An 11,216-nucleotide genomic window follows, 5' to 3' on the forward strand; every position below is an offset into this window, starting at 1 on the left:
ATAAATCATCAACTTACCCTGGTGTTGTTCTAATGCTGTATCTCCTCTCATTTTCAGTCGACAAAAGTAGAAATCCCACTTGCACTCCACCGTAATGGCAGCATATAATGACCAGTATTAAACTCTTTTAAAAAGATGCAAAAGTATCACAAAATGGCCACGTCTAATACTTTAACCCTGGGTTTCATAGACAAGGTTTAAGCCTAGTCCCAGACTAAAATGTAATTCTGGGCTGTTACAACTGAAAGAAATTTGCACTGATTTATCTTAAAATACACTGATCAAAATTATAAACGCAACACTTTTGTTTTTGCCCCCATTTTTCTTGAGCTGAACTCAAAGATCTAAGACTTTTTCTACGTACACAAAAGGCCTATTTCTCTCAAATATTACTCACAAATCTAAATCTGTGAGCATGTCTCCTTTGCGGAGATAATCCATCCACCTCACAGGTGTGGCATATCAAGATGCTGATTAGACAGCATGATTATTGCACAGGTGTGCCTTAGGCTGGCCACAATAAAAGGCCACTCTAAAATGTGTAGTTTTACTGTATTGGGGGGGGGTCCGGGGGGGTCCGAAAACCAGTCAGTATCTGGTGTGACCACCATTTGCCTCACGCAGTGCAACACATCTCCTTCACATAGAGTTGATCAGGTTGTTGATTGTGGCCTGTGGAATGTTGGTCCACTCCTCTTTCTCCTGACAGTTTCTGACCGTTTGTGCAGAAATTCTTTGGTTATGCAAACCGACTGTTGCAGCAGCTGTCCACGTGGCTGGTCTCAGACGACCTTGGAGTTGAAGATGCTAGATGTGGAGGTCCTGGGCTGGTGTGGTTACATGTGGTCTGCAGTTGGATGTACTGCCAAATTCTCTGAAATGCCTTTGGAGACGGCTTACGGTAGAGAAATAAACATTCAATTCACGGGCAACAGCTTGTGACGATCGGACAAACACAACTGATTCAGTCTCTGACAGTAGATGGCGCTTATGGAAAAGCAGAAACACACCTGTTACAAAGCGGTATGTTACTTCCCGTTTCTGACTTGTAATGGTCCACTGAGAAAAATGGTAGTCAAACAGCATTTACATGCTTTCAGCGTGATTCTTATTGGTTGTCCAGTTTTCATCGCATAGCGACAGGAGATTATTTAAAAAAAACTGCCTCGTTGACTGGATGCTAACGTCACGTACATCTGAACAACATTAACGGTTGCATTAAAACATTTATTGCACCAAACTCTGTCTTGGCGTGAACAGGCCTTTACAAGCTAAAAAGGCAGCAAGGTTAAAACCATAGATGCCAAACACCATTGTTCCCATGTGTGACGTGACCCCTACTACATGCGCAATGGAAAATGACCTTCTGAGAGGAAGGTTTTCTGTAGACATATTTTAATCTGTTCACACCAAAGCTCCTCATAAGACTTTTTACCACACAAGGTGGTATGAACAACTTCTTTGTACGTACAAAAGCTCAACAACCAGTCACAAGACGCACCAAAAGTCTCCTCTTGATCAACAGCAGGAAAAAAAAAAAAAAAAAACCATGAACGAAGGCAAGTAACATTTTTTTCCAGACTTTTATTTTTTAGGTGAACTCTTTTAAACACTGTTTGAAATGACAGAGGGCTGAATAGCATCAGCTATTTACATTATTCAGTCACACTGAAGGTGCCACACTGTTTAGGCGAGGTAATGACAGTAAATGAAGAAAACAGTAAGTACATGGCATAAGTATTTATGGCCATGCATTAAAAAAAAAAAAAAACACCCACAAAATAGTTTGTTTTTTATTCAACATTTCCAGACAGGAAAGCAGAGTAAAGCAAATGAGGGGTATTAGGAATTAAAAAAAAAAAAAAAAAAAAAAAAAAAAAAAAAGAAAGAAAGAAAATATCTCACATTGTACCACAAATACATTTCTGACAAATCCAAATGGCACACTGAACACCCTGCATTTACATGTGCATCTGGTTTCAATTAGAGTTCTGGGCCAGAAAAGCAAGCACAAAACACAAAAGTTAAAAAAATAAAACATTCACTGGACTAACGGCAAAGCAGTAACGAGTTCCATACTAACCATTTATAAATATGGAATTGCAACTTTAAAATCGTGTGAAAAACAAACAGGTGTAGGGAGCATCAAGGCATTCCTCAATATGGTCTCTCTCTCCGTTCCTGACGATGGTCTCCCCTTAAAAAACAAAACCAAAAGATCATGAATTACTGTTCTGTTTTGTGGCTACAAGACCTTTACATTTTCACAGAAGCATACTCACTTCATATCCATTTTGCCAGGTGGTCCCATTCCTCGCCCCCTTCTTCCCATGTCATCCATAGGGGGCCCACCACGGCCCCTTCCTCCAAAACCGCCTCTGTCCATGCCACGCCCTCCTCTGAAACCTCCACGATCCACACCTCTGCCTCCACGGAATCCACCGGGTCCCCCTGGCCCTCCACGGTCCATACCACGGCCGCCACGCATCCCACCTGGTCCACCACGACCACGGTCACCACCTGAATCCCAAAAGACTTGGTGTTAGTGAATTTCAGCCATGCAAATACTTAAGGCTTTTTGAAAGCTATGTGAGATGAAAATACAAAAGACAACAACCTGGGGGAGGGAAGGGAGGAGGTCCAAAGCCTTCAGGCTTGGGTGCCTTGCACTGGTTACACTCCATTCTCCAAGCAAAGTTTTGGTTTCCACATCCCCTAGGATAACAAAGTCTTATTAAATCAGAGGCTGAATGCAGCAGATGAATCACTGGGCATCACTGCACCACTACTGAAATACATACGCATTTGGACACTGCCAGTCTCCTGCTCTCTGTTGCATGTTTCCTCCTGTAGGTCCTCCACGGCCCATTCCCCTGGGACCCCCACGTGGCATGAATCCTCCTCGATCACCACCTCTGCCCATACCACCACGACCCATCATTCCTATAGGAACAAAGCCAATTCCAGCTTAATGGTTAGACATTTTTAGTAGAGAAAAACAGAAACCTTTTCTGTTGCTTCTAAACTGGCGTTACCTCCTCGTCCCATCATGCCACCTCTGTCTCCTCTCATTGGCATGCCTCCACGCATCATTCCCATCATGGGTTTGCGTCGGGCCATGGAAACCTTCAGCTTCTTTCCCTGAAAATCTTTTCCTAATGGGAAAACATTATCTTGAGGACTCATGGCAAAAGGACAGACATTCAAGACTGATTTGATTCAAATTCAACGGACCATCAAACCACTCGACAGCTGCCTTTGCAGATGGAGGCTCTTCGTAGGATAAGGTGGCATCACCTTTAGGTTTCCCAGTCTCTTTATCTGTGTATATGTTGACAGCAGGCAGGCCTGTGCGTTTGTTTATCTTAGGGGAGAAAAAAAAAAAAAAAGATATTCAAATCAAACCTTTAAGAAATCCAATGAAGACCATTTGACGCATGGTGCAACCCAACCCTTTACATATTTCAGCATTAGATCAATAGTAACATGGATAAACAACGAGCCATCCATCTTCCCAAAGCCATTTAATCAAACTGAAAGACCATCAAGTACCCTAATGATTCCGCTGTGCTTGAAAAAGTCAGCAACTTCTTCCAATGTAGCATTCTCAGTCAGTCCAGTGATGTAGATAGTGCTGTTTTCAGAGTCATCCTGCTCCTCAGGGCGTCCTGCAGAGAACATAAGTGTTAAAAGCAGAAGATATAAATAAAAATGTACTAAAAGGACATATAAAAACTCCAAAATGGAAACTTACCCATGTCACCATCTGTTTCAGGTTTTCATCAAGCAGGACACCAGGAGAAAAAGAAAGTGAGAAATAAGTTAGTTTACAAGCTGAGCTTCTCGAGCACCTGACAATATTATGCTACCATTTCCTGGTCAAGACTGCCCCGGCACACTCTTTCTGACCATTCAAAGACATAAAATGACAAAATACCATGATGCTGTTGACCCAAGAATAGTTTGAATATTGTGAAAGTATTAAGAGGAAACTATTTAAAAAGCTACCTAGTTTATAATTCCAGTGTGCCTTAAATAGAAAAATATATTTGCATAAACCCTTGAAAAACCAAGGACCCAAATTGGACTCCATACCTGGTATCATATAAAATTGAATAAACAGTAAACGCTGAAATGGTGATACTCTACATGGCTGGGTCGGCCAGTTACCATTAACTCCTGAATATAAGGGCAAAGTAACCTTTGATTGGAGTCCACACTCAGGATTTTTAACCAATAAATATACAGATATAGATCTGAACCATTCCTATACAACCAATGGAAAAGTTGAAAACTCTTAATTTTAGCCGGCAGTGTAGTTTTGCAAGGCATTAATTATTTCCCTTCTGAAAAACACCCATTAAAGGTAGAGAATTCTAGTGTATGGTCTTGTGATTCTCATTAAACTTACCACCAGGCTTAATGAAGCCACCTCTGTCTCCAGCGATGCTGGGGGGAATAAGCGAAGATATGAAGGCGATATCCCTTAAAACAGCCACTTCGGTACCACAAAAAGGGTAATGGGGGCATTTGCACAGTTCTAACTGACTCTTAACCCTCAACAAGACCCCCTTATAAAAACAATATTTTTTTGAGAGTAACACTCAGTTGGGGGTGCTGTAGCATTACAATGTCTGTGCACTAGACTTGCTTAACTTACAATTTTATGACATTAGTGGCTGAACAGTATTGGGGTTATATAGAGCACAAGTAAGGGTTGATCTTTATTACTACTGCAGGTGGAAAACCCCAGCAATTTGTACACTGTAATTGAGATGTAATTGTTTCAAACGCAGCCTTGCTAGCAAGAAAACAAGATGTGCAATATTTAGAGCTATTCCCAAATGTTTAAAATATTCATCTAATTGCATGTTGGCGGCAGCTGCACCAAAACGCAGACATAGCCTGTTTGTGGCTGCATCTGAAACAATCTGCTTACATAAAGCTGATACATGCATTTTTGTAATAAATAAAAAAGAAAAAGCAGGTAAACCATAACACCACTTTTCTCTTTACAGAAATTTTTCTGATATAATTACACAACACAAATAAAAAGCTATCAAAACACTTTTGTAAAAAGAGTAAACTTGTACGTTTAGATAACTATTACACATTTCTTTGGTTGCAAAACAAGATTTTCTCATTCTTGTAGGAAAACCACATTTGGAACACCTCTTGACACCACCAACTTTAAGTCCCCATTTCAAAAGGCTGCCGGCCCAGACTCAGAACTGAGTAGTGGTACTGTAAAAGTATTGATGTGTTTACATGGCTCTCACTTTGTTACCTGTAGCGTATAAATGCGACAAAGCATGTTAAAGAAAAAGTTTCATAATGCACAAGACAATTGCAATCCAAATGTGTGACAGATAAAGAAAACATACCCTTTTTTTTAATAGGGAAAATGAATGCAGTGTATTTTCATCATTTCATCGCTTACTTTCATAACCAAAATAGTTTACTTTAAAAGTAGTATTGTACAAGCTCAGTTAAATAAATCTACTGATACTGATAAATTTGTTTTAGCATGCATAGCAGGGGACACATTCAGGATAATAATGAGGGGACAAGCAGTTCCGTAATAACAGTTTTGTGTCGAGCATCACTGCATTCACTTTCATATTTATTTTGTGTTAGCTTCCTGCTTTTGGCAGCATTGTTAAGTCGTCTTTGGGAACCAATATTGTTAATTATAAAACAAAGTACACCTATTAGTAGGGCCCTATGATTTCCTTAATGCGGAAAACACAGACGGAATTCAGTGATAAAATTAGAAATTACTGTATAACAAATGGAATTCAGTGATAAAATTAGAATTTACTGTATAACGGAACGTCAGAATTTTGGATGAATAAATCAAAAGCTGCAAAAGACTATTAAATATGAATCCTTCACAGCGGGACACACAGCGGAATCTCACGTCACGCTCACAGTGTTTTTTGCCTCTGCCACCTCAATATATCAGTACATGAACAAACAATCTCTAATGCTCTGAGTCACTTCATGAGCATTTTACTGTTCTTTTGAGAAAAACTATTGTCATATCATACAAACAGAATCTTTTTTGACAGCAACCTGTCAAGAAAAAAAAAAAAAAAAGTTTGGCTTAACTTGAAGAAACCATGACAGAAATATATTAATGTATCGTTAGTGCTACTACTTCTAACAAAATCATGATTAAAACATTATTTTTAAGGAATATTTACCAGAGAACGTATTTACCAGAAAAATGTAAATACACATTTCTGGGAAAAGAAAGAAAAAAAAAATTATTTATATATATATATATATATATATATATATATATATATATATATATATATATATATATATAAAGTTAAGGATGTTTTTGATCATTACAATTTAAAATGGATTCGAGAAAATTAATGGAAAGTAGAAAAAAAAAAAAAAAAAAAAAAAAAAAAAAAAACACTTCATAGGGCTTTTAAGACTTAACTTTTGTTTAACCTTCAATAAACTGCTGTTAAATTGTATACGTTTCATGATTCAATTAATTAGACATGCTATTTGATTAATATTTTTTTAATTTAACCATTAAAACAGAGTCTAGAAAATTTTAAATGGACAAAGTTTGAAAACAGGTTTTGGGAAAAAAATAAAACGGATTTCATAGGGCCCTATATTAAAAACATTTTCAAAACCTTCACTGATATTTATGCTCAATGCTAGTAAACATTACCCATTTTAACACCTTTGTCTCCTTCTAAAATAGCCCAAAATTTCACTTACAATTCAGAGTAAATGAGCAAAAGACTAAACGAGACTAATCTAGTTTTGTACCTGCAAACCTGTAATTTGCAAGCAGATCTATAAAATCCCATTTGGAGTGATTAATACACCTTTTGGATTTATCCTATGCACTGAAGATCTTATTACAACCATTTGAAGCACAAATGTTAAAAACTGTGCCTTCCCAATGTTTAATTATCTTGTTTCTTACTCTAACATCTTAATAAATCCTCCTTGTGAATTAAGATCCCTCGAATATATGTAATAACAAAGGGAATATGAGACTGAAATTATTATATTTTTTCCCAAAGCACATTCTTAATCATCTTACCTTAGGCCATAATGAGGCAGAGCTGAGAGCAGCAGCACTTTAGTATCTTATCAAAACAACTACTTGGAGTTACTATCAAACTAATTAAAATAACAGCTTCAATACTCAATATTAATATTTCAATTTTTTTTTGAATTGGTATAACAAAAGTTAAATTACAGTATAGGATGCAAGCTTTGGCTCCAAATAATAAAGATACATTTCTGCCGATTTGAGTATATAGCACGGCTCTCAGCCCTGTATGGCCTCTTTCAGCTCCTGTCTGAGGGAAAGAGAGGTGGTGAGGTGAGACAGCACAAATGCACACTTACCCCATGCCTCCACGGCTCATGCCCCCTCGCATGCCACCACCTCCTCGCATCATCCCCCGGTCAAACCCACCCCGGCCGCGCCCGCGGTTCTCCCCCCCTCCCATGCCTCGGCCCTCTCCAGGGCCCCCATATCCTCCGGATTCAGGGCCCGAGTAGCCACCTCCGTTCTGATGATCCCGACTGTAATTACCTGTTAACGAAAACCGTGTCACTCAAGCTTTTTCATTTAGATATGACAGTCTCTGCCAAGCTACTACAAGCACACTTACCATACTGGCTGGGTGGTTTATAATCTGACTGGCCATAGCCTCCTCCAGTGCTGCCCTGCTGTCCGTATTGGCTAGCAGGGGGCTGTCCATAGGACCCAGAAGGTGGGGCGTAGCTGGAAGGTGGAGCCTGCTGCTGCTGGGGAGGAGTTTGCTGATAACCTCCCTGCTGGCTGTAGGAGCTCTGCTGTCCGTAGCTTCCTTGCTGACCCTGGTATCCTCCCTGCTGTTGCTGAGAATAGGAGTTTTGCTGAGGCTGCTGGGAATAGGAGTTCTGCTCATATCCAGCGGGCTGTTGGCTGCCAGAACTATAGCTACTGAAGAAGAAAAATTACAATTAGTGACCTTTGCAAAACTTCGGGGGACCGTAAAGAACAGATTAAGTCAATACCTGGGCGGTGCAGCAGAAGCAGGCTGTTGTCCATATCCAGGATATGCAGACTGGGCACCATAGCTGGCCTGCCCACCATAAGAGGTCTGGTTACTGCTGGTCGATGAGGCGGCAGCTGTGGAGGAATCGTAGCTGCTGCTTCCATATCCCTGCACAGGCTGACTGTAGCCCTGCGGTGTGGCCGGAGTGGCATTATAACCACCTACAAAGGGGTAAAAATGAAGCCACAGAATAAACACACTGCTTGACCTTGATTTGAATACTACAAAAATGTACCAGAAGACAAAAATAACACACTGCTGGCCGGCGGCTGCTGTCCGTAGGACGATCCATATGGCTGCTGGCCATAACTGCTTGAGGAGCTGCTGGTCTGGGAGTAGGTCGAGTCAGCCGGTTGGCTGTACGAACCGTAGCCTTGTTGTTGACCATACGACTGCTACAGAAAGCAAATACAGGAAGTCACTTACACCAGGCCACTTTAACAGCTTCTGTTTTGCACTTATCTCAATAAAAAGCATGGAAAAAAGAAAAGAATTTAAGGTGATGGTTTACCTGGGTGCCCTGTCCATAACTCTGTTGAGAGGGCTGGGCCGCATAGGAGCCGTACCTGATAATAAAACATGATTTTCTAATTTTATTATAGATTAACAACCACAACTGTTATATACAGGACTGGCTCATCTTTTGACCAGCACATTTTCATGACTATACATTAATGTTTCCGCTGTCCACTTTTAGTAAATAAGGATAAACCAGGATTTATGAAGAATAGCAATTGAAAAAAAAAAAAAAAAAAAAAAATATATATATATATATATATATATATATATATATATATATATATATATATATAAAATATTATATAATTATATACATACACTGCCAGTAACAGTAAGACTTTTAATGTAATTTTTAAGTCTTTTCTGCTCACCAAGCCTGCATTTATTTGATCCAAAGTACAGCAAAAACAGTAAAATTTTGAAATATTTTTACTATTTAAAATACAATTTATTAATGTAAACAAAGCTATATTTTCAGCACCATTACTCCAGTCTTCAGTGTCACATGATCCTTCAGAAATCATTTTAATATGCTGATTTGCTGTTCAAGAAACTTTTTTTTTATTATTATATCAATATTTAAAACAGTTGAGTATTTTTTTTTTCCAGGATTCTTTAATGAATAGAAAAATCCAAAGATCAGCAATTTCCTGAAATATAAAAGCTTTTGTAACATTATACACTACAACATACAAAAGCTGGGAATCAGTATATTATATATATATATATATATATATATATATATATATATATATATATATATATACACACACACACACACACATATATACATACACACAAACACAATCATATTAAAAGTGATGATAAAAACCATTAAAGAAACCTGAAATCTGTTAAAACAGTTATTTTAAACTGTAAATATATTTCAAAATTTTGCTGTTCTTTGGATCAAATAAATGCAGGCTTGGTGAGCAGAAGAGAGTTCTTTAAAAAAAAAAAAAAAAAAAAAAAACTTTTGGCTGGTAGTGTATTTCACAGAGTCTTATGATCATAACAACGCTATATCTGTTATACATACCCCTGCTGGCCTCCAGCCTGTCCGTAACTGTTGTAATCTGTGAGAAAAACACATTCATTTTAAATGAATTCATTCACAAAAACAATGACTTTGAGACACAGAGTGAAATACAGGTATGTTCAGATACACTTAAAAACTTATCTTGCTTCATTTAAAACACACATGAATAATGCAGAAAAGAAAACGTAGTATAAAAAGTATAATATATGTGACCCAGGACCACAAAACCAGTCATAAGGGTCAATTTATCCATCATCTGAAAGCTGAATAAATAAGCATTTTCACTGATGTATGGTTTGTTAGGATAGGACAATATTGCAGGAGATACAAAAATGTGAAATTCTGGAATCTGAGGGTGCAAAAAAAATAAAGAAATAAAATGTATATATGTATATATATATATATATATATATAGAGAGAGAGAGAGAGAGAGAGAGAGAGAGAAATTGTCTTTAAATGTGTCCAAACGAAGTCCTTAGTAATGCATATTAAAAGTAAAAAAGTAAGTTTTAATATATTTACGGCAGGAAATTTACAAAAGGTCTTCATGGAACATAATCTTCGTTTAATATCCTAATTTTGATCCATACAGTGTATTGTTGGCCATTGCTACAAATGTGCCCGTGCTACTTATGACTGGTTTAGTGGTCCAGGGTCACATATATAGTGTAAAAGAATTGTTTCTTCAGTATGTAATTGAGAAAATTGTTGGTAGGGTTTCAATGGGCAAGCGCCACACAAATTAACATAAGAAAAAAGTATTAAATATAAACTCTATTGATTCTATTAAATCACATTGTACAACAGATGTTGACATAGACGCATTTTGTAACTAATATTTACATGTTTATGAAAAACAGCGGATTACAATACATCTGAAAACAATTTACAATCGATATACGAGCTCAGCTGGAGTGCTAATAACAATTAGCCCGCCTCTTAGCCCGACCGTTGCCAAGCAACAAACCGGCACGTGTAAATTGGTGCTCAAAATGAAATAAGCTGAGTATAAAACAATGAAAGTTAATTTGTGTGATATCACCTGAAGAAATGTATTGGATGTGTCTAAAGCAAAGCAAAATGTAAAATGCCGCAGTTTTCGACCCCCTCCCCCATTTTCACAAGCAGACAAATGGAACCGGTTCGAACCACACCGGCAAACACGATAACGTAAATATTCAACAGATTTATCTCGTTTGATGTGACACATAGCTAACTTTATCTTAATTATAACCGGCAACAAATTTACATTAATATATATTTTTTAAATACCTACAATGAAATGAAAGAGCACAAAAGGCTTAACATAGCTCTTACCTGCAGCAGACGCCATTTCGTGTGCCTTTGGTTGTGAAAACTGCGCATGCGCGGATGACACTCTTCAGGCGCTACCATTTACTCAAGCAGGGGTGGAAATTTATTACAATCGTTATAATTTCGTTATTATATGACATGAACTCGTATGTATCTATCTTAACGTTAAATTTCGATGCACTTTGCGTAGTAAAGCAAATCATCACAAGAAAGAAGCTTAATATAGCGAAATTATATATATCTGTTAATGGATT

The 11,216-nt window shown here is 37.9% G+C and overlaps 1 protein-coding gene across 2 annotated transcripts; it reads right to left on the minus strand.

The window, feature by feature from the left end:
* Nucleotides 1–1,567: 1,567 nt before the first annotated feature.
* On the minus strand, nt 1,568–11,020 carry ewsr1a (EWS RNA-binding protein 1a). 2 transcript variants are annotated; one of them, XM_051120843.1, is made up of 16 exons: nt 10,966–11,020; nt 9,649–9,685; nt 8,602–8,656; nt 8,347–8,485; nt 8,050–8,251; nt 7,662–7,972; nt 7,393–7,582; nt 4,412–4,449; nt 4,078–4,095; nt 3,553–3,668; nt 3,235–3,364; nt 3,036–3,155; nt 2,802–2,943; nt 2,618–2,715; nt 2,283–2,520; nt 1,568–2,197 (listed from the first exon to the last, which is right to left on the minus strand). In XM_051120843.1, exons 1-16 carry the CDS (start codon nt 10,979–10,981, stop codon nt 2,158–2,160), a joined length of 1,890 nt encoding a protein of 629 aa, XP_050976800.1. In that variant the 5' UTR covers nt 10,982–11,020; the 3' UTR covers nt 1,568–2,157. The 2 variants fall into 2 exon arrangements, with proteins under 2 accessions (XP_050976800.1, XP_050976799.1); XM_051120842.1 differs by lacking the exon at nt 4,078–4,095 and adding an exon at nt 3,755–3,766 and having other exon boundaries at nt 7,662–7,975.
* Between the last annotated feature and the right edge of the window lie 196 nt (nt 11,021–11,216).

Source organism: Labeo rohita, chromosome 10, assembly GCF_022985175.1.
Source record: "Labeo rohita strain BAU-BD-2019 chromosome 10, IGBB_LRoh.1.0, whole genome shotgun sequence".
NCBI classification, from domain to species: Eukaryota; Metazoa; Chordata; class Actinopteri; order Cypriniformes; family Cyprinidae; genus Labeo; species Labeo rohita.

What these genes read in the sequence shown, in the direction of transcription:
- ewsr1a (XM_051120843.1), bottom strand. An exon ending in AGCACAGCGGAATCATTAGG is followed by an intron (nt 3,365 to 3,552) that starts GTACTTGATGGT and finishes TTCTCCCCTAAG; the next exon opens with ATAAACAAACGCACAGGCCT. An exon ending in GACTGGCAGTGTCCAAATGC is followed by an intron (nt 2,716 to 2,801) that starts GTATGTATTTCA and finishes TTGTTATCCTAG; the next exon opens with GGGATGTGGAAACCAAAACT.